We start from the raw sequence: 27,201 nt of genomic DNA on the forward strand, positions 1-27,201 counted from the left end.
GTTCTCTGTGTGTTAAGTGAACTAAGTGAAATAAATCAAAATGTCTGGTCGTGGAAAAGGTGGCAAAGTGAAGGGAAAGGCAAAGTCCCGCTCCAATCGTGCCGGTCTTCAGTTTCCAGTAGGCCGTATTCACCGTCTGCTCCGCAAGGGCAACTATGCCGAGCGTGTTGGTGCCGGCGCTCCAGTTTACCTGGCTGCCGTGATGGAATATCTGGCCGCTGAAGTACTCGAGTTGGCTGGCAATGCTGCTCGTGACAACAAGAAGACTAGGATAATCCCGCGTCATCTGCAGCTGGCCATTCGCAACGACGAGGAGTTGAACAAGCTACTCTCCGGCGTCACCATTGCCCAAGGTGGAGTTTTGCCCAACATCCAGGCTGTTCTGTTGCCCAAGAAGACCGAGAAGAAGGCTTAAACGTTCCAAAAGCAGAGCCAACTACATACTTGTACATAAAAACAAACCCAACCGTCCTTTTCAGGACGACCACGTTTTTACCAAAGAATTGTAAAGATTTTCAAATAGAGCGAGCAAAAGTATTTTTAATAAAATGGGTATTTTGAAAGAACGTTCATATTTCGGGTAAAAAAAATTGTTTGCAGCGAACATAATAATTTACTGCGATATTACCGAGTTTCTTTTCACTTCAAAATTCTAAGATGCTTGGGACTAATACGAATTTATGACAGAACGCTATCTGACGGATTAGCAATCCGGTTAGCCTGCATCTGAAGCAGTACAGTCTGCACAAAATACATTTAGGAGCTAGCTTTATCTTGAACAAAGCGAGTGGTTGCTTTGCCGCACATTTCTCTACCTGAATTAGCAACTGCCGAACGGCCGCGAAGAATATTTACCTACTTTGGAATTCTCAGCTAACAAAAGCAGAAATTCTAAAATGTTTTGAAAATTTGTCTCCTCTCGAAAACTTAATGGTGGTCCTGAAAAGGACCGATTGTTGAATGAAGTACAAGCTGTACTGTTTTTTTAACCGCCGAAACCGTACAGGGTGCGGCCTTGTCTCTTCAGGGCGTACACAACATCCATGGCTGTGACAGTCTTCCTCTTGGCGTGTTCGGTGTAGGTGACGGCATCGCGGATTACGTTCTCCAGGAACACCTTCAGAACACCACGTGTTTCCTCGTAAATGAGTCCAGAAATGCGCTTCACACCGCCACGACGAGCCAAACGGCGGATAGCTGGCTTCGTGATACCCTGGATGTTATCACGCAGCACTTTGCGATGACGTTTGGCGCCACCTTTTCCCAAGCCTTTGCCTCCTTTACCGCGACCAGTCATTATTCACTCTTTTCTATATAAACACACTGCACGAAAGTCACTGACGAACTAATTTCAATTTTTCGGCGTGCCCCTATTTATACCAAAAACCCAAGAAACCCGAGCGAGTGCGAACGATATGTTCGCCTCGCTCTTGGCTCGCCAAATGAAATGGCGTCTGCTCCTCTCTCTTTCCAACCCTCCACTTTTGCTATATAAGTAGGTAGCGATCGCGCCGAACGTTTATTGTGTTTTTAGACGTGAAGTGAACAGTAGTGAACATCCAAATCAATTATGGCTCGTACCAAGCAAACCGCTCGCAAATCGACTGGTGGCAAGGCGCCACGCAAACAACTGGCTACTAAGGCCGCTCGCAAGAGCGCCCCAGCCACCGGAGGCGTGAAGAAGCCACATCGCTATCGCCCCGGCACTGTGGCCCTGCGTGAGATCCGTCGCTACCAGAAGAGTACCGAACTGCTGATCCGCAAACTGCCTTTCCAGCGTCTAGTGCGTGAAATCGCTCAGGATTTTAAGACTGACTTGAGATTCCAGAGCTCGGCGGTGATGGCTCTTCAGGAAGCCAGCGAAGCCTATCTGGTCGGCCTCTTTGAAGATACCAACTTGTGTGCCATTCATGCCAAGCGTGTGACGATCATGCCCAAGGACATCCAGTTGGCCCGTCGCATTCGCGGCGAGCGTGCTTAAGTTGAGACTGCATCAACTGGCCACCATTGCGCTACCATATTTTATACAAATCGGTCCTTTTCAGGACCACAAAATACATTCAATGAGATATTTATTTTTATTTTACAAGCTTTTTTATTTTTAATTCATAAATATGTATTATGTTCGTTTTTTATTTCAGTTAATGATTCGTTGTGAAGGTGTGGTAGTTTCAAATGGCGTTACGATTGTATGTGCAAAGCACGAACTATAATAAACATTCAAACGTCATTAAAAAATTAAAAACTTTTAAAATCACTCTAAAATTCTTTGTTTATTTAATGAGTCAATAAATATATTAAAACAGATCACATTTTTATTTCGGTCTGTACTTGGTGGGATTTTTACAAGGGGTACGGTTGTATGGGACAAACACGAACTATATTAAACATTCAAACGTCGTTAAAAAATTGAAAAACTGAAAAACACATTCGGAAAATAACTTTGCAACGTTTATAAATTATTTATTTATTAAACAAAGACAACAATTTGTTGAACGAAACCAAGTTTATATTTTTATTTCGGCTTGAATATAGTGTGATTTTTATAGGGAGCAAAGTTGTGTGGAACAGGCACAAACCACTCAAATGTTATAGAAAAATCAAAAAACTGTTTAAATCACTCTAAAAATAACTTAGCAACGATTTTGAATCCTATATTTATTTAATAAAACATCAAATGTATTAAAAAAGATAGATTTTGTGTTTTTTATTTCGTTTGGTAATTGGTGGGATTATACAAGGGGCAAGGTTATATGGGACAAGCACGAACTTTATTGCACTTTTAAACGTCATCAAAAAAATCGAAAAAATGTTAAACACTTGCTGAATATAGCTTCGCAACGTTAACGAATACGTAATTTAATAAATAAAATAAAAAAGAATAACAATATAATAAAATTTAAATTTTTTTTGACATAATCTTCAATGTGACTTTAACTTGATTCATATATGAGGCACAAATAAGCCTCTTTTGGACAAACTACAAATAAAAACATCTGAAAAATGTAATCGACTAAAGCAAACAAATAATTTGCTTAAGAAAATCACAAATAACTATGAAATTTAAAAATATTTATATTTTTTTCATTCCGAAAACTATGGCTGCTTCTCCCTTGAAAGCCAACTTTTTAAGTAGCCTAGGCTCAACTTAAAACAAGTAATAAAATAACTTTTTAATGAAAAGTAAGTATATTTTCAGTGTTTCTTAAAGAAAAAAGTTTAAATTTCATTTTTAATTGACAATTGTACAAGTAATTGTTAGATTTCTTATTTTAAAATAGGTTTTAAAAAAAATTGCTCATGTTACAAATGTCAATGGTCAAGTTCATTCAGCTATAAAAGGTTGCCAAAACCAAATATTAAAATTTAAAAAATGCTAAGAACTTTATGGATTATTTAAGAATGTGAAAAAATAAATACTTTGTTTTTAATAAAGTTTTTAAACTCTAAATACAGGAAAATAAGTTTGCACTTCAAGTAAACATTTGCACAGCAAATGACTGGTGTCAGACCCATAGTTAAAGTGCTCTCCTCCTCGATTCTCATCCGAATGAAGGAGGTCGGCGGCAACGCGCGCGCCATTTTCTAAACAAAAAAGTGTTTTCGAGTGAACAAAGATGTCTGATTCTGCAGTTGCAACGTCCGCGTCCCCAGTGGCTGCCCCACCAGCGCCAGTTGAGAAAAAGGTGGCTGCCAAAAAGGCAACTGGATCTGCTGCCACAAAGGCAAAGAAGCCGACTGCACCACCATCGCACCCGCCAACTCAGCAAATGGTGGACGCTTCAATCAAGAACTTGAAGGAACGTGGCGGCTCTTCGCTTCTGGCAATTAAGAAATATATCACTGCCACATACAAATGCGATGCCCAAAAACTGGCTCCATTCATCAAGAAGTACTTGAAATCGGCCGTGGTCAATGGAAAGCTGATCCAAACAAAGGGAAAGGGTGCGTCTGGTTCATTTAAACTGTCAGCCTCGGCCAAGAAGGATCCCAAGCCAAAAGTTGCGTCTGTTGATAAAAAGGTCAAAAGCAAGAAGGTAGCCGTTAAGAAGACCGGTGTCACCGCCAAGAAAGCTGCCGGAGCTGCTGACAAGAAGCCCAAAGCTAAGAAGGCTGTGGCTACCAAAAAGACCGCCGAGAAAAAGAAAACCGAGAAGGCAAAAGCCAAGGATGCCAAGAAAACTGGAACCGTGAAGGCAAAACCAGCAGCAACAAAGGCCAAAACTACCGCAGCGAAACCGAAGGTGGCCAAAGCACCCAAGGTCAAACCAGCGGCGTCAGCTAAGCCCAAAAAGGTGATAAAGAAAGCAGCTGCTCCTGCTACCGCTAAGAAGCCGAAAGCAAAGACTACGGCTGCTAAGAAGTAAACTGGAAAAGTACAGTATCTGTACCAGTCCGCGCTCAAAATCGCAATTTTAGATTTTCAAATCTGAAATTTATTTAAACAAGCCCTTTTCAGGGCTACAACATTCGTTAACAAGAGAAAAAAACTTTCAATTCAAAAACATTCAAATTATAGTCATTAAGCTTATAAATCAATTAATTTATACAAATTTAATATTTTTTTAATTGACAAATTGTGCTGCTGGTAACATCTTTAAATTTAATTTAATATTGCTGACCAAAAGTTAGCAACGCAGTGCAATCTAGGTTGAGGCGATTTCTTCTTGGCATGCCCTTTTCCATGCATAAGAATAATATAATAATAATTATAAATTATATAGCGTAGCTTAGGTATATATCCCTAATTTTTAAAATATAAAAACAAAGACTAATTTTATCGTTACATATTTAGGACAAATGGTATATTGAAAATGTAGTTTCTTTTGGTAATATATTTTGTGGCCCTGAAAAGGGCCGTTTTGGTTCTTTCTCCGCATACGCAGCAAGAGATATTTACTTGGAGCTGGTGTACTTGGTGACAGCCTTGGTTCCCTCACTGACAGCGTGCTTGGCCAACTCTCCGGGCAGGAGCAGACGGACAGCAGTTTGGATTTCCCTACTGGTGATTGTTGAGCGCTTGTTGTAGTGAGCCAGACGAGAAGCCTCGGCAGCAATACGCTCGAAGATATCATTCACAAAGCTGTTCATGATGCTCATCGCCTTCGACGAAATGCCGGTGTCAGGGTGGACCTGTTTCAGGACCTTGTAAATGTAGATGGCATAGCTCTCCTTCCTCTTGCGCTTCTTCTTCTTGTCGGTCTTGGTGATGTTCTTCTGAGCCTTGCCAGCCTTCTTGGCTGCCTTTCCACTGGTTTTCGGCGGCATTATTTATATTCACTTATGATTTCACAAACACAATTCAGTGATCATAACGGAGCGAAAACGCGTTCATGTTTATACTTTTTTTCGAGCAATCTTTTCAGGCCTAAGGAAACTACCCCTAACTGAACGCACAAGCAGACGAAAAAGTATAAATATGTGGCTTCCATATGTTTACTAGCATTCGTTCTCTGTGTGTTAAGTGAACTAAGTGAAATAAATCAAAATGTCTGGTCGTGGAAAAGGTGGCAAAGTGAAGGGAAAGGCAAAGTCCCGCTCCAATCGTGCCGGTCTTCAGTTTCCAGTAGGCCGTATTCACCGTCTGCTCCGCAAGGGCAACTATGCCGAGCGTGTTGGTGCCGGCGCTCCAGTTTACCTGGCTGCCGTGATGGAATATCTGGCCGCTGAAGTACTCGAGTTGGCTGGCAATGCTGCTCGTGACAACAAGAAGACTAGGATAATCCCGCGTCATCTGCAGCTGGCCATTCGCAACGACGAGGAGTTGAACAAGCTACTCTCCGGCGTCACCATTGCCCAAGGTGGAGTTTTGCCCAACATCCAGGCTGTTCTGTTGCCCAAGAAGACCGAGAAGAAGGCTTAAACGTTCCAAAAGCAGAGCCAACTACATACTTGTACATAAAAACAAACCCAACCGTCCTTTTCAGGACGACCACGTTTTTACCAAAGAATTGTAAAGATTTTCAAATAGAGCGTAGAGCCAACTACATACTTGTACATAAAAACAAACCCAACCGTCCTTTTCAGGACGACCACGTTTTTACCAAAGAATTGTAAAGATTTTCAAATAGAGCGAGCAAAAGTATTTTTAATAAAATGGGTATTTTGAAAGAACGTTCATATTTCGGGTAAAAAAAATTGTTTGCAGCGAACATAATAATTTACTGCGATATTACCGAGTTTCTTTTCACTTCAAAATTCTAAGATGCTTGGGACTAATACGAATTTATGACAGAACGCTATCTGACGGATTAGCAATCCGGTTAGCCTGCATCTGAAGCAGTACAGTCTGCACAAAATACATTTAGGAGCTAGCTTTATCTTGAACAAAGCGAGTGGTTGCTTTGCCGCACATTTCTCTACCTGAATTAGCAACTGCCGAACGGCCGCGAAGAATATTTACCTACTTTGGAATTTTCAGCTAACAAAAGCAGAAATTCTAAAATGTTTTGAAAATTTGTCTCCTCTCGAAAACTTAATGGTGGTCCTGAAAAGGACCGATTGTTGAATGAAGTACAAGCTGTACTGTTTTTTTAACCGCCGAAACCGTACAGGGTGCGGCCTTGTCTCTTCAGGGCGTACACAACATCCATGGCTGTGACAGTCTTCCTCTTGGCGTGTTCGGTGTAGGTGACGGCATCGCGGATTACGTTCTCCAGGAACACCTTCAGAACACCACGTGTTTCCTCGTAAATGAGTCCAGAAATGCGCTTCACACCGCCACGACGAGCCAAACGGCGGATAGCTGGCTTCGTGATACCCTGGATGTTATCACGCAGCACTTCGCGATGACGTTTGGCGCCACCTTTTCCCAAGCCTTTGCCTCCTTTACCGCGACCAGTCATTATTCACTCTTTTCTATATAAACACACTGCACGAAAGTCACTGACGAACTAATTTCAATTTTTCGGCGTGCCCCTATTTATACCAAAAACCCAAGAAACCCGAGCGAGTGCGAACGATATGTTCGCCTCGCTCTTGGCTCGCCAAATGAAATGGCGTCTGCTCCTCTCTCTTTCCAACCCTCCACTTTTGCTATATAAGTAGGTAGCGATCGCGCCGAACGTTTATTGTGTTTTTAGACGTGAAGTGAACAGTAGTGAACATCCAAATCAATTATGGCTCGTACCAAGCAAACCGCTCGCAAATCGACTGGTGGCAAGGCGCCACGCAAACAACTGGCTACTAAGGCCGCTCGCAAGAGCGCCCCAGCCACCGGAGGCGTGAAGAAGCCACATCGCTATCGCCCCGGCACTGTGGCCCTGCGTGAGATCCGTCGCTACCAGAAGAGTACCGAACTGCTGATCCGCAAACTGCCTTTCCAGCGTCTAGTGCGTGAAATCGCTCAGGATTTTAAGACTGACTTGAGATTCCAGAGCTCGGCGGTGATGGCTCTTCAGGAAGCCAGCGAAGCCTATCTGGTCGGCCTCTTTGAAGATACCAACTTGTGTGCCATTCATGCCAAGCGTGTGACGATCATGCCCAAGGACATCCAGTTGGCCCGTCGCATTCGCGGCGAGCGTGCTTAAGTTGAGACTGCATCAACTGGCCACCATTGCGCTACCATATTTTATACAAATCGGTCCTTTTCAGGACCACAAAATACATTCAATGAGATATTTATTTTTATTTTACAAGCTTTTTTATTTTTAATTCATAAATATGTATTATGTTCGTTTTTTATTTCAGTTAATGATTCGTTGTGAAGGTGTGGTAGTTTCAAATGGCGTTACGATTGTATGTGCAAAGCACGAACTATAATAAGCATTCAAACGTCATTAAAAAACTTTTAAAATCACTCTAAAATTCTTTGTTTATTTAATGAGTCAATAAATATATTAAAACAGATCACATTTTTATTTCGGTCTGTACTTGGTGGGATTTTTACAAGGGGTACGGTTGTATGGGACAAACACGAACTGTATTAAACATTCAAACGTCGTTAAAAAATTGAAAAACTGAAAAACACATTCGGAAAATAACTTTGCAACGTTTATAAATTATTTATTTATTAAACAAAGACAACAATTTGTTGAACGAAACCAAGTTTATATTTTTATTTCGGCTTGAATATAGTGTGATTTTTATAGGGAGCAAAGTTGTGTGGAACAGGCACAAACCACTCAAATGTTATAGAAAAATCAAAAAACTGTTTAAATCACTCTAAAAATAACTTAGCAACGATTTTGAATCCTATATTTATTTAATAAAACATCAAATGTATTAAAAAAGATAGATTTTGTGTTTTTTATTTCGTTTGGTAATTGGTGGGATTATACAAGGGGCAAGGTTATATGGGACAAGCACGAACTTTATTGCACTTTTAAACGTCATCAAAAAAATCGAAAAAATGTTAAACACTTGCTGAATATAGCTTCGCAACGTTAACGAATACGTAATTTAATAAATAAAATAAAAAAGAATAACAATAGAATAAAATTTCAATTTTTTTTTGACATAATCTTCAATGTGACTTTAACTTGATTCATATATGAGGCACAAATAAGCCAAAAGAGGACAAACTACAAATAAAAACATCTGAAAAATGTAATCGACTAAAGCAAACAAATAATTTGCTTAAGAAAATCACAAATAACTATGAAATTTAAAAATATTTATATTTTTTTCATTCCGAAAACTATGGCTGCTTCTCCCTTGAAAGCCAACTTTTTATGTAGCCTAGGCTCAACTTAAAACAAGTAATAAAATAACTTTTTTAATGAAAAGTAAGTATATTTTCAGTGTTTCTTAAAGAAAAAGTTTAAATTTCATTTTTAATTGACAATTGTACAAGTAATTGTTAGATTTCTTATTTTAAAATAGGTTTTAAAAAAAATTGCTCATGTTACAAATGTCAATGGTCAAGTTCATTCAGCTATAAAAGGTTGCCAAAACCAAATATTAAAATTTAAAAAATGCTAAGAACTTTATGGATTATTTAAGAATGTGAAAAAATAAATACTTTGTTTTTAATAAAGTTTTTAAACTCTAAATACAGGAAAATAAGTTTGCACTTCAAGTAAACATTTGCACAGCAAATGACTGGTGTCAGACCCATAGTTAAAGTGCTCTCCTCCTCGATTCTCATCCGAATGAAGGAGGTCGGCGGCAAGCGCGCGCGCCATTTTCTAAACAAAAAAGTGTTTTCGAGTGAACAAAGATGTCTGATTCTGCAGTTGCAACGTCCGCGTCCCCAGTGGCTGCTCCACCAGCGCCAGTTGAGAAAAAGGTGGCTGCCAAAAAGGTAACTGGATCTGCTGCCACAAAGGCAAAGAAGCCGACTGCACCACCATCGCACCCGCCAACTCAGCAAATGGTGGACGCTTCAATTAAGAACTTGAAGGAACGTGGCGGCTCTTCGCTTCTGGCAATTAAGAAATATATCACTGCCACATACAAATGCGATGCCCAAAAACTGGCTCCATTCATCAAGAAGTACTTGAAATCGGCCGTGGTCAATGGAAAGCTGATCCAAACAAAGGGAAAGGGTGCGTCTGGTTCATTTAAACTGTCAGCCTCGGCCAAGAAGGATCCCAAGCCAAAAGTTGCGTCTGTTGATAAAAAGGTCAAAAGCAAGAAGGTAGCCGTTAAGAAGACCGGTGTCACCGCCAAGAAAGCTGCCGGAGCTGCTGACAAGAAGCCCAAAGCTAAAAAGGCTGTGGCCACCAAAAAGACCGCCGAGAAAAAGAAAACCGAGAAGGCAAAAGCCAAGGATGCCAAGAAAACTGGAACCGTGAAGGCAAAACCAGCAGCAACAAAGGCCAAAACTACCGCAGCGAAACCGAAGGTGGCCAAAGCACCCAAGGCCAAACCAGCGGCGTCAGCTAAGCCCAAAAAGGTGATAAAGAAAGCAGCTGCTCCTGCTACCGCTAAGAAGCCGAAAGCAAAGACTACGGCTGCTAAGAAGTAAACTGGAAAAGTACAGTATCTGTACCAGTCCGCGCTCAAAATCGCAATTTTAGATTTTCAAATCTGAAATTTGTTTAAACAAGCCCTTTTCAGGGCTACAACATTCGTTAACAAGAGAAAAAAACTTTCAATTCAAAAACATTCAAATTATAGTCATTAAGCTTATAAATCAATTAATTTATACAAATTTAATATTTTTTTAATTGACAAATTGTGCTGCTGGTAACATCTTTAAATTTAATTTAATATTGCTGACCAAAAGTTAGCAACGCAGTGCAATCTAGGTTGAGGCGATTTCTTCTTGGCATGCCCTTTTCCATGCATAAGAATAATATAATAATAATTATAAATTATATAGCGTAGCTTAGGTATATATCCCTAATTTTTAAAATATAAAAACAAAGACTAATTTTATCGTTACATATTTAGGACAAATGGTATATTGAAAATGTAGTTTCTTTTGGTAATATATTTTGTGGCCCTGAAAAGGGCCGTTTTGGTTCTTTCTCCGCATACGCAGCAAGAGATATTTACTTGGAGCTGGTGTACTTGGTGACAGCCTTGGTTCCCTCACTGACAGCGTGCTTGGCCAACTCTCCGGGCAGGAGCAGACGGACAGCAGTTTGGATTTCCCGACTGGTGATTGTTGAGCGCTTGTTGTAGTGAGCCAGACGAGAAGCCTCGGCAGCAATACGCTCGAAGATATCATTCACAAAGCTGTTCATGATGCTCATCGCCTTCGACGAAATGCCGGTGTCAGGGTGGACCTGTTTCAGGACCTTGTAAATGTAGATGGCATAGCTCTCCTTCCTCTTGCGCTTCTTCTTCTTGTCGGTCTTGGTGATGTTCTTCTGAGCCTTGCCAGCCTTCTTGGCTGCCTTTCCACTGGTTTTCGGCGGCATTATTTATATTCACTTATGATTTCACAAACACAATTCACTGATCATAACGGAGCGAAAACGCGTTCATGTTTATACTTTTTTTCGAGCAATCTTTTCAGGCCTAAGGAAACTACCCCTAACTGAACGCACAAGCAGACGAAAAAGTATAAATATGTGGCTTCCATATGTTTACTAGCATTCGTTCTCTGTGTGTTAAGTGAACTAAGTGAAACAAATCAAAATGTCTGGTCGTGGAAAAGGTGGCAAAGTGAAGGGAAAGGCAAAGTCCCGCTCCAATCGTGCCGGTCTTCAGTTTCCAGTAGGCCGTATTCACCGTCTGCTCCGCAAGGGCAACTATGCCGAGCGTGTTGGTGCCGGCGCTCCAGTTTACCTGGCTGCCGTGATGGAATATCTGGCCGCTGAAGTACTCGAGTTGGCTGGCAATGCTGCTCGTGACAACAAGAAGACTAGGATAATCCCGCGTCATCTGCAGCTGGCCATTCGCAACGACGAGGAGTTGAACAAGCTGCTCTCCGGCGTCACCATTGCCCAAGGTGGAGTTTTGCCCAACATCCAGGCTGTTCTGTTGCCCAAGAAAACCGAGAAGAAGGCTTAAACGTTCCAAAAGCAGAGCCAACTACATACTTGTACATAAAAACAAACCCAACCGTCCTTTTCAGGACGACCACGTTTTTACCAAAGAATTGTAAAGATTTTCAAATAGAGCGTAGAGCCAACTATGTACATACTTGTACATAAAAACAAACCCAACCGTCCTTTTCAGGACGACCACGTTTTTACCAAAGATTTGTAACGATTTTCAAATAGAGCGAGGACTAAGGCAAAAGTATTTTTAATAAAATGGGTATTTTGAAAGAACGTTCATATTTCGGGTAAAAAAAATTGTTTGCAGCGAACATAATAATTTACTGCGATATTACCGAGTTTCTTTTCACTTCAAAATTCTAAGATGCTTGGGACTAATACGAATTTATGACAGAACGCTATCTGACGGATTAGCAATCCGGTTAGCCTGCATCTGAAGCAGTACAGTCTGCACAAAATACATTTAGGAGCTAGCTTTATCTTGAACAAAGCGAGTGGTTGCTTTGCCGCATATTTCTCTACCTGAATTAGCAACTGCCGAACGGCCGCGAAGAATATTTACCTACTTTGGAATTCTCAGCTAACAAAAGCAGAAATTCTAAAATGTTTTGAAAATTTGTCTCCTCTCGAAAACTTAATGGTGGTCCTGAAAAGGACCGATTGTTGAATGAAGTACAAGCTGTACTGTTTTTTTAACCGCCGAAACCGTACAGGGTGCGGCCTTGTCTCTTCAGGGCGTACACAACATCCATGGCTGTGACAGTCTTCCTCTTGGCGTGTTCGGTGTAGGTGACGGCATCGCGGATTACGTTCTCCAGGAACACCTTCAGAACACCACGTGTTTCCTCGTAAATGAGTCCAGAAATGCGCTTCACACCGCCACGACGAGCCAAACGGCGGATAGCTGGCTTCGTGATACCCTGGATGTTATCACGCAGCACTTTGCGATGACGTTTGGCGCCACCTTTTCCCAAGCCTTTGCCTCCTTTACCGCGACCAGTCATTATTCACTCTTTTCTATATAAACACACTGCACGAAAGTCACTGACGAACTAATTTCAATTTTTCGGCGTGCCCCTATTTATACCAAAAACCCAAGAAACCAGAGCGAGTGCGAACGATATGTTCGCCTCGCTCTTGGCTCGCCAAATGAAATGGCGTCTGCTCCTCTCTCTTTCCAACCCTCCACTTTTGCTATATAAGTAGGTAGCGATCGCGCCGAACGTTAGTGAACATCCAAATCAATTATGGCTCGTACCAAGCAAACCGCTCGCAAATCGACTGGTGGCAAGGCGCCACGCAAACAACTGGCTACTAAGGCCGCTCGCAAGAGCGCCCCAGCCACCGGAGGCGTGAAGAAGCCACATCGCTATCGCCCCGGCACTGTGGCCCTGCGTGAGATCCGTCGCTACCAGAAGAGTACCGAACTGCTGATCCGCAAACTGCCTTTCCAGCGTCTAGTGCGTGAAATCGCTCAGGATTTTAAGACTGACTTGAGATTCCAGAGCTCGGCGGTGATGGCTCTTCAGGAAGCCAGCGAAGCCTATCTGGTCGGCCTCTTTGAAGATACCAACTTGTGTGCCATTCATGCCAAGCGTGTGACGATCATGCCCAAGGACATCCAGTTGGCCCGTCGCATTCGCGGCGAGCGTGCTTAAGTTGAGACTGCATCAACTGGCCACCATTGCGCTACCATATTTTATACAAATCGGTCCTTTTCAGGACCACAAAATACATTCAATGAGATATTTATTTTTATTTTACAAGCTTTTTTATTTTTAATTCATAAATATGTATTATGTTCGTTTTTATTTCAGTTAATGATTCGTTGTGAAGGTGTGGTAGTTTCAAATGGCGTTACGATTGTATGTGCAAAGCACGAACTATAATAAGCATTCAAACGTCATTAAAAAACTTTTAAAATCACTCTAAAATTCTTTGTTTATTTAATGAGTCAATAAATATATTAAAACAGATCACATTTTTATTTCGGTCTGTACTTGGTGGGATTTTTACAAGGGGTACGGTTGTATGGGACAAACACGAACTGTATTAAACATTCAAACGTCGTTAAAAAATTGAAAAACTGAAAAACACATTCGGAAAATAACTTTGCAACGTTTATAAATTATTTATTTATTAAACAAAGACAACAATTTGTTGAACGAAACCAAGTTTATATTTTTATTTCGGCTTGAATATAGTGTGATTTTTATAGGGAGCAAAGTTGTGTGGAACAGGCACAAACCACTCAAATGTTATAGAAAAATCAAAAAACTGTTTAAATCACTCTAAAAATAACTTAGCAACGTTTTTGAATCCTATATTTATTTAATAAAACATCAAATGTATTAAAAAAGATAGATTTTGTGTTTTTTATTTCGGTTGGTAATTGGTGGGATTATACAAGGGGCAAGGTTATATGGGACAAGCACGAACTTTATTGCACTTTTAAACGTCATCAAAAAAATCGAAAAAATGTTAAACACTTGCTGAATATAGCTTCGCAACGTTAACGAATACGTAATTTAATAAATAAAATAAAAAAGAATAACAATATAATAAAATTTCAATTTTTTTTGACATAATCTTCAATGTGACTTTAACTTGATTCATATATGAGGCACAAATAAGCCTCTTTTGGACAAACTACAAATAAAAACATCTGAAAAATGTAATCGACTAAAGCAAACAAATAATTTGCTTAAGAAAATCACAAATAACTATGAAATTTAAAAATATTTATATTTTTTTCATTCCGAAAACTATGGCTGCTTCTCCCTTGAAAGCCAACTTTTTATGTAGCCTAGGCTCAACTTAAAACAAGTAATAAAATAACTTTTTTAATGAAAAGTAAGTATATTTTCAGTGTTTCTTAAAGAAAAAGTTTAAATTTCATTTTTAATTGACAATTGTACAAGTAATTGTTAGATTTCTTATTTTAAAATAGGTTTTAAAAAAAATTGCTCATGTTACAAATGTCAATGGTCAAGTTCATTCAGCTATAAAAGGTTGCCAAAACCAAATATTAAAATTTAAAAAATGCTAAGAACTTTATGGATTATTTAAGAATGTGAAAAAATAAATACTTTGTTTTTAATAAAGTTTTTAAACTCTAAATACAGGAAAATAAGTTTGCACTTCAAGTAAACATTTGCACAGCAAATGACTGGTGTCAGACCCATAGTTAAAGTGCTCTCCTCCTCGATTCTCATCCGAATGAAGGAGGTCGGCGGCAAGCGCGCGCGCCATTTTCTAAACAAAAAAGTGTTTTCGAGTGAACAAAGATGTCTGATTCTGCAGTTGCAACGTCCGCGTCCCCAGTGGCTGCTCCACCAGCGCCAGTTGAGAAAAAGGTGGCTGCCAAAAAGGTAACTGGATCTGCTGCCACAAAGGCAAAGAAGCCGACTGCACCACCATCGCACCCGCCAACTCAGCAAATGGTGGACGCTTCAATTAAGAACTTGAAGGAACGTGGCGGCTCTTCGCTTCTGGCAATTAAGAAATATATCACTGCCACATACAAATGCGATGCCCAAAAACTGGCTCCATTCATCAAGAAGTACTTGAAATCGGCCGTGGTCAATGGAAAGCTGATCCAAACAAAGGGAAAGGGTGCGTCTGGTTCATTTAAACTGTCAGCCTCGGCCAAGAAGGATCCCAAGCCAAAAGTTGCGTCTGTTGATAAAAAGGTCAAAAGCAAGAAGGTAGCCGTTAAGAAGACCGGTGTCACCGCCAAGAAAGCTGCCGGAGCTGCTGACAAGAAGCCCAAAGCTAAAAAGGCTGTGGCCACCAAAAAGACCGCCGAGAAAAAGAAAACCGAGAAGGCAAAAGCCAAGGATGCCAAGAAAACTGGAACCGTGAAGGCAAAACCAGCAGCAACAAAGGCCAAAACTACCGCAGCGAAACCGAAGGTGGCCAAAGCACCCAAGGCCAAACCAGCGGCGTCAGCTAAGCCCAAAAAGGTGATAAAGAAAGCAGCTGCTCCTGCTACCGCTAAGAAGCCGAAAGCAAAGACTACGGCTGCTAAGAAGTAAACTGGAAAAGTACAGTATCTGTACCAGTCCGCGCTCAAAATCGCAATTTTAGATTTTCAAATCTGAAATTTGTTTAAACAAGCCCTTTTCAGGGCTACAACATTCGTTAACAAGAGAAAAAAACTTTCAATTCAAAAACATTCAAATTATAGTCATTAAGCTTATAAATCAATTAATTTATACAAATTTAATATTTTTTTAATTGACAAATTGTGCTGCTGGTAACATCTTTAAATTTAATTTAATATTGCTGACCAAAAGTTAGCAACGCAGTGCAATCTAGGTTGAGGCGATTTCTTCTTGGCATGCCCTTTTCCATGCATAAGAATAATATAATAATAATTATAAATTATATAGCGTAGCTTAGGTATATATCCCTAATTTTTAAAATATAAAAACAAAGACTAATTTTATCGTTACATATTTAGGACAAATGGTATATTGAAAATGTAGTTTCTTTTGGTAATATATTTTGTGGCCCTGAAAAGGGCCGTTTTGGTTCTTTCTCCGCATACGCAGCAAGAGATATTTACTTGGAGCTGGTGTACTTGGTGACAGCCTTGGTTCCCTCACTGACAGCGTGCTTGGCCAACTCTCCGGGCAGGAGCAGACGGACAGCAGTTTGGATTTCCCGACTGGTGATTGTTGAGCGCTTGTTGTAGTGAGCCAGACGAGAAGCCTCGGCAGCAATACGCTCGAAGATATCATTCACAAAGCTGTTCATGATGCTCATCGCCTTCGACGAAATGCCGGTGTCAGGGTGGACCTGTTTCAGGACCTTGTAAATGTAGATGGCATAGCTCTCCTTCCTCTTGCGCTTCTTCTTCTTGTCGGTCTTGGTGATGTTCTTCTGAGCCTTGCCAGCCTTCTTGGCTGCCTTTCCACTGGTTTTCGGCGGCATTATTTATATTCACTTATGATTTCACAAACACAATTCACTGATCATAACGGAGCGAAAACGCGTTCATGTTTATACTTTTTTTCGAGCAATCTTTTCAGGCCTAAGGAAACTACCCCTAACTGAACGCACAAGCAGACGAAAAAGTATAAATATGTGGCTTCCATATGTTTACTAGCATTCGTTCTCTGTGTGTTAAGTGAACTAAGTGAAACAAATCAAAATGTCTGGTCGTGGAAAAGGTGGCAAAGTGAAGGGAAAGGCAAAGTCCCGCTCCAATCGTGCCGGTCTTCAGTTTCCAGTAGGCCGTATTCACCGTCTGCTCCGCAAGGGCAACTATGCCGAGCGTGTTGGTGCCGGCGCTCCAGTTTACCTGGCTGCCGTGATGGAATATCCAGGCTGTTCTGTTGCCCAAGAAAACCGAGAAGAAGGCTTAAACGTTCCAAAAGCAGAGCCAACTACATACTTGTACATAAAAACAAACCCAACCGTCCTTTTCAGGACGACCACGTTTTTACCAAAGATTTGTAACGATTTTCAAATAGAGCGAGGACTAAGGCAAAAGTATTTTTAATAAAATGGGTATTTTGAAAGAACGTTCATATTTCGGGTAAAAAAAATTGTTTGCAGCGAACATAATAATTTACTGCGATATTACCGAGTTTCTTTTCACTTCAAAATTCTAAGATGCTTGGGACTAATACGAATTTATGACAGAACGCTATCTGACGGATTAGCAATCCGGTTAGCCTGCATCTGAAGCAGTACAGTCTGCACAAAATACATTTAGGAGCTAGCTTTATCTTGAACAAAGCGAGTGGTTGCTTTGCCGCACATTTCTCTACCTGAATTAGCAACTGCCGAACGGCCGCGAAGAATATTTACCTACTTTGGAACTTTCAGCTAACAAAAGCAGAAATTCTAAAATGTTTTGAAAATTTGTCTCCTCTCGAAAACTTAATGGTGGTCCTGAAAAGGACCGATTGTTGAATGAAGTACAAGCTGTACTGTTTTTTTAACCGCCGAAACCGTACAGGGTGCGGCCTTGTCTCTTCAGGGCGTACACAACATCCATGGCTGTGACAGTCTTCCTCTTGGCGTGTTCGGTGTAGGTGACGGCATCGCGGATTACGTTCTCCAGGAACACCTTCAGAACACCACGTGTTTCCTCGTAAATGAGTCCAGAAATGCGCTTCACACCGCCACGACGAGCCAAACGGCGGATAGCTGGCTTCGTGATACCCTGGATGTTATCACGCAGCACTTTGCGATGACGTTTGGCGCCACCTTTTCCCAAGCCTTTGCCTCCTTTACCGCGACCAGTCATTATTCACTCTTTTCTATATAAACACACTGCACGAAAGTCACTGACGAACTAATTTCAATTTTTCGGCGTGCCCCTATTTATACCAAAAACCCAAGAAACCCGAGCGAGTGCGAACGATATGTTCGCCTCGCTCTTGGCTCGCCAAATGAAATGGCGTCTGCTCCTCTCTCTTTCCAACCCTCCACTTTTGCTATATAAGTAGGTAGCGATCGCGCCGAACGTTAGTGAACATCCAAATCAATTATGGCTCGTACCAAGCAAACCGCTCGCAAATCGACTGGTGGCAAGGCGCCACGCAAACAACTGGCTACTAAGGCCGCTCGCAAGAGCGCCCCAGCCACCGGAGGCGTGAAGAAGCCACATCGCTATCGCCCCGGCACTGTGGCCCTGCGTGAGATCCGTCGCTACCAGAAGAGTACCGAACTGCTGATCCGCAAACTGCCTTTCCAGCGTCTAGTGCGTGAAATCGCTCAGGATTTTAAGACTGACTTGAGATTCCAGAGCTCGGCGGTGATGGCTCTTCAGGAAGCCAGCGAAGCCTATCTGGTCGGCCTCTTTGAAGATACCAACTTGTGTGCCATTCATGCCAAGCGTGTGACGATCATGCCCAAGGACATCCAGTTGGCCCGTCGCATTCGCGGCGAGCGTGCTTAAGTTGAGACTGCATCAACTGGCCACCATTGCGCTACCATATTTTATACAAATCGGTCCTTTTCAGGACCACAAAATACATTCAATGAGATATTTATTTTTATTTTACAAGCTTTTTTATTTTTAATTCATAAATATGTATTATGTTCGTTTTTTATTTCAGTTAATGATTCGTTGTGAAGGTGTGGTAGTTTCAAATGGCGTTACGATTGTATGTGCAAAGCACGAACTATAATAAGCATTCAAACGTCATTAAAAAACTTTTAAAATCACTCTAAAATTCTTTGTTTATTTAATGAGTCAATAAATATATTAAAACAGATCACATTTTTATTTCGGTCTGTACTTGGTGGGATTTTTACAAGGGGTACGGTTGTATGGGACAAACACGAACTGTATTAAACATTCAAACGTCGTTAAAAAATTGAAAAACTGAAAAACACATTTGGAAAATAACTTTGCAACGTTTATAAATTATTTATTTATTAAACAAAGACAACAATTTGTTGAACGAAACCAAGTTTATATTTTTATTTCGGCTTGAATATAGTGTGATTTTTATAGGGAGCAAAGTTGTGTGGAACAGGCACAAACCACTCAAATGTTATAGAAAAATCAAAAAACTGTTTAAATCACTCTAAAAATAACTTAGCAACGTTTTTGAATCCTATATTTATTTAATAAAACATCAAATGTATTAAAAAAGATAGATTTTGTGTTTTTTATTTCGGTTGGTAATTGGTGGGATTATACAAGGGGCAAGGTTATATGGGACAAGCACGAACTTTATTGCACTTTTAAACGTCATCAAAAAAATCGAAAAAATGTTAAACACTTGCTGAATATAGCTTCGCAACGTTAACGAATACGTAATTTAATAAATAAAATAAAAAAGAATAACAATATAATAAAATTTCAATTTTTTTTGACATAATCTTCAATGTGACTTTAACTTGATTCATATATGAGGCACAAATAAGCCTCTTTTGGACAAACTACAAATAAAAACATCTGAAAAATGTAATCGACTAAAGCAAACAAATAATTTGCTTAAGAAAATCACAAATAACTATGAAATTTAAAAATATTTATATTTTTTTCATTCCGAAAACTATGGCTGCTTCTCCCTTGAAAGCCAACTTTTTATGTAGCCTAGGCTCAACTTAAAACAAGTAATAAAATAACTTTTTTAATGAAAAGTAAGTATATTTTCAGTGTTTCTTAAAGAAAAAAGTTTAAATTTCATTTTTAATTGACAATTGTACAAGTAATTGTTAGATTTCTTATTTTAAAATAGGTTTTAAAAAAAATTGCTCATGTTACAAATGTCAATGGTCAAGTTCATTCAGCTATAAAAGGTTGCCAAAACCAAATATTAAAATTTAAAAAATGCTAAGAACTTTATGGATTATTTAAGAATGTGAAAAAATAAATACTTTGTTTTTAATAAAGTTTTTAAACTCTAAATACAGGAAAATAAGTTTGCACTTCAAGTAAACATTTGCACAGCAAATGACTGGTGTCAGACCCATAGTTAAAGTGCTCTCCTCCTCGATTCTCATCCGAATGAAGGAGGTCGGCGGCAAGCGCGCGCGCCATTTTCTAAACAAAAAAGTGTTTTCGAGTGAACAAAGATGTCTGATTCTGCAGTTGCAACGTCCGCGTCCCCAGTGGCTGCCCCACCAGCGCCAGTTGAGAAAAAGGTGGCTGCCAAAAAGGCAACTGGATCTGCTGCCACAAAGGCAAAGAAGCCGACTGCACCACCATCGCACCCGCCAACTCAGCAAATGGTGGACGCTTCAATCAAGAACTTGAAGGAACGTGGCGGCTCTTCGCTTCTGGCAATTAAGAAATATATCACTGCCACATACAAATGCGATGCCCAAAAACTGGCTCCATTCATCAAGAAGTACTTGAAATCGGCCGTGGTCAATGGAAAGCTGATCCAAACAAAGGGAAAGGGTGCGTCTGGTTCATTTAAACTGTCGGCCTCGGCCAAGAAGGATCCCAAGCCAAAAGTTGCGTCTGTTGATAAAAAGGTCAAAAGCAAGAAGGTAGCCGTTAAGAAGACCGGTGTCACCGCCAAGAAAGCTGCCGGAGCTGCTGACAAGAAGCCCAAAGCTAAGAAGGCTGTGGCCACCAAAAAGACCGCCGAGAAAAAGAAAACCGAGAAGGCAAAAGCCAAGGATGCCAAGAAAACTGGAACCGTGAAGGCAAAACCAGCAGCAACAAAGGCCAAAACTACCGCAGCGAAACCGAAGGTGGCCAAAGCACCCAAGGCCAAACCAGCGGCGTCAGCTAAGCCCAAAGAGGTGATAAAGAAAGCAGCTGCTCCTGCTACCGCTAAGAAGCCGAAAGCAAAGACTACGGCTGCTAAGAAGTAAACTGGAAAAGTACAGTATCTGTAGCAGTCCGCGCTCAAAATCGCAATTTTAGATTTTCAAATCTGAAATTTGTTTAAACAAGCCCTTTTCAGGGCTACAACATTCGTTAACAAGAGAAAAAAACTTTCAATTCAAAAACATTCAAATTATAGTCATTAAGCTTATAAATCAATTAATTTATACAAATTTAATATTTTTTTAATTGACAAATTGTGCTGCTGGTAACATCTTTAAATTTAATTTAATATTGCTGACCAAAAGTTAGCAACGCAGTGCAATCTAGGTTGAGGCGATTTCTTCTTGGCATGCCCTTTTCCATGCATAAGAATAATATAATAATAATTATAAATTATATAGCGTAGCTTAGGTATATATCCCTAATTTTTAAAATATAAAAACAAAGACTAATTTTATCGTTACATATTTAGGACAAATGGTATATTGAAAATGTAGTTTCTTTTGGTAATATATTTTGTGGCCCTGAAAAGGGCCGTTTTGGTTCTTTCTCCGCATACGCAGCAAGAGATATTTACTTGGAACTGGTGTACTTGGTGACAGCCTTGGTTCCCTCACTGACAGCGTGCTTGGCCAACTCTCCGGGCAGGAGCAGACGGACAGCAGTTTGGATTTCCCGACTGGTGATTGTTGAGCGCTTGTTGTAGTGAGCCAGACGAGAAGCCTCGGCAGCAATACGCTCGAAGATATCATTCACAAAGCTGTTCATGATGCTCATCGCCTTCGACGAAATGCCGGTGTCAGGGTGGACCTGTTTCAGGACCTTGTAAATGTAGATGGCATAGCTCTCCTTCCTCTTGCGCTTCTTCTTCTTGTCGGTCTTGGTGATGTTCTTCTGAGCCTTGCCAGCCTTCTTGGCTGCCTTTCCACTGGTTTTCGGCGGCATTATTTATATTCACTTATGATTTCACAAACACAATTCACTGATCATAACGGAGCGAAAACGCGTTCATGTTTATACTTTTTTCGAGCAATCTTTTCAGGCCTAAGGAAACTACCCCTAACTGAACGCACAAGCAGACGAAAAAGTATAAATATGTGGCTTCCATATGTTTACTAGCATTCGTTCTCTGTGTGTTAAGTGAACTAAGTGAAACAAATCAAAATGTCTGGTCGTGGAAAAGGTGGCAAAGTGAAGGGAAAGGCAAAGTCCCGCTCCAATCGTGCCGGTCTTCAGTTTCCAGTAGGTCGTATTCACCGTCTGCTCCGCAAGGGCAACTATGCCGAGCGTGTTGGTGCCGGCGCTCCAGTTTACCTGGCTGCCGTGATGGAATATCTGGCCGCTGAAGTACTCGAGTTGGCTGGCAATGCTGCTCGTGACAACAAGAAGACTAGGATAATCCCGCGTCATCTGCAGCTGGCCATTCGCAACGACGAGGAGTTGAACAAGCTGCTCTCCGGCGTCACCATTGCCCAAGGTGGAGTTTTGCCCAACATCCAGGCTGTTCTGTTGCCCAAGAAAACCGAGAAGAAGGCTTAAACGTTCCAAAAGCAGAGCCAACTACATACTTGTACATAAAAACAAACCCAACCGTCCTTTTCAGGACGACCACGTTTTTACCAAAGAATTGTAAAGATTTTCAAATAGAGCGTAGAGCCAACTACATACTTGTACATAAAAACAAACCCAACCGTCCTTTTCAGGACGACCACGTTTTTACCAAAGATTTGTAACGATTTTCAAATAGAGCGAGCAAAAGTATTTTTAATAAAATGGGTATTTTGAAAGAACGTTCATATTTCGGGTAAAAAAAATTGTTTGCAGCGAACATAATAATTTACTGCGATATTACCGAGTTTCTTTTCACTTCAAAATTCTAAGATGCTTGGGACTAATACGAATTTATGACAGAACGCTATCTGACGGATTAGCAATCCGGTTAGCCTGCATCTGAAGCAGTACAGTCTGCACAAAATACATTTAGGAGCTAGCTTTATCTTGAACAAAGCGAGTGGTTGCTTTGCCGCACATTTCTCTACCTGAATTAGTAACTGCCGAACGGCCGCGAAGAATATTTACCTACTTTGGAATTCTCAGCTAACAAAAGCAGAAATTCTAAAATGTTTTGAAAATTTGTCTCCTCTCGAAAACTTAATGGTGGTCCTGAAAAGGACCGATTGTTGAATGAAGTACAAGCTGTACTGCTTTTTTAACCGCCGAAACCGTACAGGGTGCGGCCTTGTCTCTTCAGGGCGTACACAACATCCATGGCTGTGACAGTCTTCCTCTTGGCGTGTTCGGTGTAGGTGACGGCATCGCGGATTACGTTCTCCAGGAACACCTTCAAAACACCACGTGTTTCCTCGTAAATGAGTCCAGAAATGCGCTTCACACCGCCACGACGAGCCAAACGGCGGATAGCTGGCTTCGTGATACCCTGGATGTTATCACGCAGCACTTTGCGATGACGTTTGGCGCCAACTTTTCCCAAGCCTTTGCCTCCTTTACCGCGACCAGTCATTATTCACTCTTTTCTATATAAACACACTGCACGAAAGTCACTGACGAACTAATTTCAATTTTTCGGCGTGCCCCTATTTATACCAAAAACCCAAGAAACCCGAGCGAGTGCGAACGATATGTTCGCCTCGCTCTTGGCTCGCCAAATGAAATGGCGTCTGCTCCTCTCTCTTTCCAACCCTCCACTTTTGCTATATAAGTAGGTAGCGATCGCGCCGAACGTTTATTGTGTTTTTAGACGTGAAGTGAACAGTAGTGAACATCCATATCAATAATGGCTCGTACCAAGCAAACCGCTCGCAAATCGACTGGAGGCAAGGCGCCACGCAAACAACTGGCTACTAAGGCCGCTCGCAAGAGCGCCCCAGCCACCGGAGGCGTGAAGAAGCCACATCGCTATCGCCCCGGCACTGTGGCCCTGCGTGAGATCCGTCGCTACCAGAAGAGTACCGAACTGCTGATACGCAAACTGCCTTTCCAGCGTCTAGTGCGTGAAATCGCTCAGGATTTTAAGACTGACTTGAGATTCCAGAGCTCGGCGGTGATGGCTCTTCAGGAAGCCAGCGAAGCCTATCTGGTCGGCCTCTTTGAAGATACCAACTTGTGTGCCATTCATGCCAAGCGTGTGACGATCATGCCCAAGAACATCCAGTTGGCCCGTCGCATTCGCGGCGAGCGTGCTTAAGTTGAGACTGCATCAACTGGCCACCATTGCGCTACCATATTTTATACAAATCGGTCCTTTTCAGGACCACAAAATACATTCAATGAGATATTTATTTTTATTTTACAAGCTTTTTTATTTTTAATTCATAAATATGTATTATGTTCGTTTTTTATTTCAGTTAATGATTCGTTGTGAAGGTGTGGTAGTTTCAAATGGCGTTACGATTGTATGTGCAAAGCACGAACTATAATAAGCATTCAAACGTCATTAAAAAACTTTTAAAATCACTCTAAAATTCTTTGTTTATTTAATGAGTCAATAAATATATTAAAACAGATCACATTTTTATTTCGGTCTGTACTTGGTGGGATTTTTACAAGGGGTACGGTTGTATGGGACAAACACGAACTATATTAAACATTCAAACGTCGTTAAAAAATTGAGAAACTGAAAAACACATTCGGAAAATAACTTTGCAACGTTTATAAATTATTTATTTATTAAACAAAGACAACAATTTGTTGAACGAAACCAAGTTTATATTTTTATTTCGGCTTGAATATAGTGTGATTTTTATAGGGAGCAAAGTTGTGTGGAACAGGCACAAACCACTCAAATGTTATAGAAAAATCAAAAAACTGTTTAAATCACTCTAAAAATAACTTAGCAACGTTTTTGAATCCTATATTTATTTAATAAAACATCAAATGTATTAAAAAAGATAGATTTTGTGTTTTTTATTTCGGTTGGTAATTGGTGGGATTATACAAGGGGCAAGGTTATATGGGACAAGCACGAACTTTATTGCACTTTTAAACGTCATCAAAAAAATCGAAAAAATGTTAAACACTTGCTGAATATAGCTTCGCAACGTTAACGAATACGTAATTTAATAAATAAAATAAAAAAGAATAACAATATAATAAAATTTCAATTTTTGTTGACATAATCTTCAATGTGACTTTAACTTGATTCATATATGAGGCACAAATAAGCCTCTTTTGGACAAACTACAAATAAAAACATCTGAAAAATGTAATCGACTAAAGCAAACAAATAATTTGCTTAAGAAAATCACAAATAACTATGAAATTTAAAAATATTTATATTTTTTTCATTCCGAAAACTATGGCTGCTTCTCCCTTGAAAGCCAACTTTTTATGTAGCCTAGGCTCAACTTAAAACAAGTAATAAAATAACTTTTTTAATGAAAAGTAAGTATATTTTCAGTGTTTCTTAAAGAAAAAGTTTAAATTTCATTTTTAATTGACAATTGTACAAGTAATTGTTAGATTTCTTATTTTAAAATAGGTTTTAAAAAAAATTGCTCATGTTACAAATGTCAATGGTCAAGTTCATTCAGCTATAAAAGGTTGCCAAAACCAAATATTAAAATTTAAAAAATGCTAAGAACTTTATGGATTATTTAAGAATGTGAAAAAATAAATACTTTGTTTTTAATAAAGTTTTTAAACTCTAAATACAGGAAAATAAGTTTGCACTTCAAGTAAACATTTGCACAGCAAATGACTGGTGTCAGACCCATAGTTAAAGTGCTCTCCTCCTCGATTCTCATCCGAATGAAGGAGGTCGCCGGCAAGCGCGCGCGCCATTTTCTAAACAAAAAAGTGTTTTCGAGTGAACAAAGATGTCTGATTCTGCAGTTGCAACGTCCGCGTCCCCAGTGGCTGCCCCACCAGCGCCAGTTGAGAAAAAGGTGGCTGCCAAAAAGGCAACTGGATCTGCTGCCACAAAGGCAAAGAAGCCGACTGCACCACCATCGCACCCGCCAACTCAGCAAATGGTGGACGCTTCAATCAAGAACTTGAAGGAACGTGGCGGCTCTTCGCTTCTGGCAATTAAGAAATATATCACTGCCACATACAAATGCGATGCCCAAAAACTGGCTCCATTCATCAAGAAGTACTTGAAATCGGCCGTGGTCAATGGAAAGCTGATCCAAACAAAGGGAAAGGGTGCGTCTGGTTCATTTAAACTGTCAGCCTCGGCCAAGAAGGATCCCAAGCCAAAAGTTGCGTCTGTTGATAAAAAGGTCAAAAGCAAGAAGGTAGCCGTTAAGAAGACCGGTGTCACCGCCAAGAAAGCTGCCGGAGCTGCTGACAAGAAGCCCAAAGCTAAGAAGGCTGTGGCCACCAAAAAGACCGCCGAGAAAAAGAAAACCGAGAAGGCAAAAGCCAAGGATGCCAAGAAAACTGGAACCGTGAAGGCAAAACCAGCAGCAACAAAGGCCAAAACTACCGCAGCGAAACCGAAGGTGGCCAAAGCACCCAAGGCCAAACCAGCGGCGTCAGCTAAGCCCAAAAAGGTGATAAAGAAAGCAGCTGCTCCTGCTACCGCTAAGAAGCCGAAAGCAAAGACTACGGCTGCTAAGAAGTAAACTGGAAAAGTACAGTATCTGTACCAGTCCGCGCTCAAAATCGCAATTTTAGATTTTCAAATCTGAAATTTGTTTAAACAAGCCCTTTTCAGGGCTACAACATTCGTTAACAAGAGAAAAAAACTTTCAATTCAAAAACATTCAAATTATAGTCATTAAGCTTATAAATCAATTAATTTATACAAATTTAATATTTTTTTAATTGACAAATTGTGCTGCTGGTAACATCTTTAAATTTAATTTAATATTGCTGACCAAAAGTTAGCAACGCAGTGCAATCTAGGTTGAGGCGATTTCTTCTTGGCATGCCCTTTTCCATGCATAAGAATAATATAATAATAATTATAAATTATATAGCGTAGCTTAGGTATATATCCCTAATTTTTAAAATATAAAAACAAAGACTAATTTTATCGTTACATATTTAGGACAAATGGTATATTGAAAATGTAGTTTCTTTTGGTAATATATTTTGTGGCCCTGAAAAGGGCCGTTTTGGTTCTTTCTCCGCATACGCAGCAAGAGATATTTACTTGGAGCTGGTGTACTTGGTGACAGCCTTGGTTCCCTCACTGACAGCGTGCTTGGCCAACTCTCCGGGCAGGAGCAGACGGACAGCAGTTTGGATTTCCCGACTGGTGATTGTTGAGCGCTTGTTGTAGTGAGCCAGACGAGAAGCCTCGGCAGCAATACGCTCGAAGATATCATTCACAAAGCTGTTCATGATGCTCATCGCCTTCGACGAAATGCCGGTGTCAGGGTGGACCTGTTTCAGGACCTTGTAAATGTAGATGGCATAGCTCTCCTTCCTCTTGCGCTTCTTCTTCTTGTCGGTCTTGGTGATGTTCTTCTGAGCCTTGCCAGCCTTCTTGGCTGCCTTTCCACTGGTTTTCGGCGGCATTATTTATATTCACTTATGATTTCACAAACACAATTCACTGATCATAACGGAGCGAAAACGCGTTCA

The 27,201-nt window shown here is 40.4% G+C and overlaps 19 protein-coding genes across 19 annotated transcripts; 9 read left to right on the top strand and 10 right to left on the bottom strand.

Annotated features, from left to right (window-relative positions):
• The first annotated feature begins 11 nt into the window (after positions 1-11).
• Positions 12-478, top strand: LOC121467047 (histone H2A). Its single transcript, XM_041707850.1, has one exon. It carries the CDS (start codon positions 41-43, stop codon positions 413-415), a length of 375 nt encoding a protein of 124 aa, XP_041563784.1. The 5' UTR covers positions 12-40; the 3' UTR covers positions 416-478.
• A 459-nt stretch (positions 479-937) lies between these two features.
• LOC121467051 (histone H4) lies at positions 938-1,353 on the bottom strand. Its single transcript, XM_041707853.1, has one exon. The coding sequence runs from the start codon at positions 1,295-1,297 to the stop codon at positions 986-988; it is 312 nt and encodes a 103-aa protein (XP_041563787.1). The 5' UTR covers positions 1,298-1,353; the 3' UTR covers positions 938-985.
• A 2,245-nt stretch (positions 1,354-3,598) lies between these two features.
• Positions 3,599-4,458, top strand: LOC108135195 (histone H1-like). The gene has a single exon (XM_017255817.2). It carries the CDS (start codon positions 3,618-3,620, stop codon positions 4,365-4,367), a length of 750 nt encoding a protein of 249 aa, XP_017111306.2. The 5' UTR covers positions 3,599-3,617; the 3' UTR covers positions 4,368-4,458.
• Positions 4,459-4,848: 390 nt separating this feature from the next.
• Positions 4,849-5,270, bottom strand: LOC121467050 (histone H2B). Its single transcript, XM_041707852.1, has one exon. The coding sequence runs from the start codon at positions 5,266-5,268 to the stop codon at positions 4,897-4,899; it is 372 nt and encodes a 123-aa protein (XP_041563786.1). The 5' UTR covers positions 5,269-5,270; the 3' UTR covers positions 4,849-4,896.
• Positions 5,271-5,466: 196 nt separating this feature from the next.
• Positions 5,467-5,926, top strand: LOC121467048 (histone H2A). Its single transcript, XM_041707851.1, has one exon. It carries the CDS (start codon positions 5,489-5,491, stop codon positions 5,861-5,863), a length of 375 nt encoding a protein of 124 aa, XP_041563785.1. The 5' UTR covers positions 5,467-5,488; the 3' UTR covers positions 5,864-5,926.
• Positions 5,927-6,485: 559 nt separating this feature from the next.
• LOC121467052 (histone H4-like) lies at positions 6,486-6,901 on the bottom strand. The gene has a single exon (XM_041707854.1). It carries the CDS (start codon positions 6,843-6,845, stop codon positions 6,534-6,536), a length of 312 nt encoding a protein of 103 aa, XP_041563788.1. The 5' UTR covers positions 6,846-6,901; the 3' UTR covers positions 6,486-6,533.
• Positions 6,902-9,146: 2,245 nt separating this feature from the next.
• LOC121467024 (histone H1-like) lies at positions 9,147-9,999 on the top strand. Its single transcript, XM_041707827.1, has one exon. It carries the CDS (start codon positions 9,161-9,163, stop codon positions 9,908-9,910), a length of 750 nt encoding a protein of 249 aa, XP_041563761.1. The 5' UTR covers positions 9,147-9,160; the 3' UTR covers positions 9,911-9,999.
• A 392-nt stretch (positions 10,000-10,391) lies between these two features.
• LOC121467028 (histone H2B) lies at positions 10,392-10,811 on the bottom strand. Its single transcript, XM_041707831.1, has one exon. The coding sequence runs from the start codon at positions 10,809-10,811 to the stop codon at positions 10,440-10,442; it is 372 nt and encodes a 123-aa protein (XP_041563765.1). The 3' UTR covers positions 10,392-10,439.
• Positions 10,812-11,009: 198 nt separating this feature from the next.
• On the top strand, positions 11,010-11,470 carry LOC121467026 (histone H2A). The gene has a single exon (XM_041707829.1). It carries the CDS (start codon positions 11,032-11,034, stop codon positions 11,404-11,406), a length of 375 nt encoding a protein of 124 aa, XP_041563763.1. The 5' UTR covers positions 11,010-11,031; the 3' UTR covers positions 11,407-11,470.
• Positions 11,471-12,040: 570 nt separating this feature from the next.
• Positions 12,041-12,456, bottom strand: LOC121467030 (histone H4). The gene has a single exon (XM_041707833.1). It carries the CDS (start codon positions 12,398-12,400, stop codon positions 12,089-12,091), a length of 312 nt encoding a protein of 103 aa, XP_041563767.1. The 5' UTR covers positions 12,401-12,456; the 3' UTR covers positions 12,041-12,088.
• A 2,213-nt stretch (positions 12,457-14,669) lies between these two features.
• Positions 14,670-15,522, top strand: LOC121467025 (histone H1-like). Its single transcript, XM_041707828.1, has one exon. The coding sequence runs from the start codon at positions 14,684-14,686 to the stop codon at positions 15,431-15,433; it is 750 nt and encodes a 249-aa protein (XP_041563762.1). The 5' UTR covers positions 14,670-14,683; the 3' UTR covers positions 15,434-15,522.
• Positions 15,523-15,914: 392 nt separating this feature from the next.
• LOC121467027 (histone H2B) lies at positions 15,915-16,514 on the bottom strand. Its single transcript, XM_041707830.1, has one exon. It carries the CDS (start codon positions 16,332-16,334, stop codon positions 15,963-15,965), a length of 372 nt encoding a protein of 123 aa, XP_041563764.1. The 5' UTR covers positions 16,335-16,514; the 3' UTR covers positions 15,915-15,962.
• A 784-nt stretch (positions 16,515-17,298) lies between these two features.
• On the bottom strand, positions 17,299-17,714 carry LOC121467029 (histone H4). The gene has a single exon (XM_041707832.1). The coding sequence runs from the start codon at positions 17,656-17,658 to the stop codon at positions 17,347-17,349; it is 312 nt and encodes a 103-aa protein (XP_041563766.1). The 5' UTR covers positions 17,659-17,714; the 3' UTR covers positions 17,299-17,346.
• Positions 17,715-19,924: 2,210 nt separating this feature from the next.
• LOC121467021 (histone H1-like) lies at positions 19,925-20,764 on the top strand. The gene has a single exon (XM_041707824.1). The coding sequence runs from the start codon at positions 19,944-19,946 to the stop codon at positions 20,691-20,693; it is 750 nt and encodes a 249-aa protein (XP_041563758.1). The 5' UTR covers positions 19,925-19,943; the 3' UTR covers positions 20,694-20,764.
• Positions 20,765-21,042: 278 nt separating this feature from the next.
• Positions 21,043-21,655, bottom strand: LOC121467023 (histone H2B). Its single transcript, XM_041707826.1, has one exon. It carries the CDS (start codon positions 21,592-21,594, stop codon positions 21,223-21,225), a length of 372 nt encoding a protein of 123 aa, XP_041563760.1. The 5' UTR covers positions 21,595-21,655; the 3' UTR covers positions 21,043-21,222.
• Positions 21,656-21,675: 20 nt separating this feature from the next.
• Positions 21,676-22,401, top strand: LOC121467022 (histone H2A). The gene is made up of 2 exons (XM_041707825.1): positions 21,676-22,213; positions 22,314-22,401. The coding sequence occupies exon 1, from the start codon at positions 21,814-21,816 to the stop codon at positions 22,186-22,188; it is 375 nt and encodes a 124-aa protein (XP_041563759.1). The 5' UTR covers positions 21,676-21,813; the 3' UTR covers positions 22,189-22,213; positions 22,314-22,401.
• Positions 22,402-22,817: 416 nt separating this feature from the next.
• Positions 22,818-23,222, bottom strand: LOC121467046 (histone H4-like). The gene has a single exon (XM_041707849.1). It carries the CDS (start codon positions 23,168-23,170, stop codon positions 22,859-22,861), a length of 312 nt encoding a protein of 103 aa, XP_041563783.1. The 5' UTR covers positions 23,171-23,222; the 3' UTR covers positions 22,818-22,858.
• Positions 23,223-25,465: 2,243 nt separating this feature from the next.
• On the top strand, positions 25,466-26,323 carry LOC121467032 (histone H1-like). Its single transcript, XM_041707835.1, has one exon. The coding sequence runs from the start codon at positions 25,485-25,487 to the stop codon at positions 26,232-26,234; it is 750 nt and encodes a 249-aa protein (XP_041563769.1). The 5' UTR covers positions 25,466-25,484; the 3' UTR covers positions 26,235-26,323.
• A 392-nt stretch (positions 26,324-26,715) lies between these two features.
• LOC121467039 (histone H2B) lies at positions 26,716-27,194 on the bottom strand. Its single transcript, XM_041707842.1, has one exon. It carries the CDS (start codon positions 27,133-27,135, stop codon positions 26,764-26,766), a length of 372 nt encoding a protein of 123 aa, XP_041563776.1. The 5' UTR covers positions 27,136-27,194; the 3' UTR covers positions 26,716-26,763.
• Between the last annotated feature and the right edge of the window lie 7 nt (positions 27,195-27,201).

The sequence above is a fragment of the Drosophila elegans genome, unplaced genomic scaffold, assembly GCF_018152505.1.
Source record: "Drosophila elegans isolate 14027-0461.03 unplaced genomic scaffold, ASM1815250v1 contig_207, whole genome shotgun sequence".
In the NCBI taxonomy this organism is placed as follows: domain Eukaryota; kingdom Metazoa; phylum Arthropoda; class Insecta; order Diptera; family Drosophilidae; genus Drosophila; species Drosophila elegans.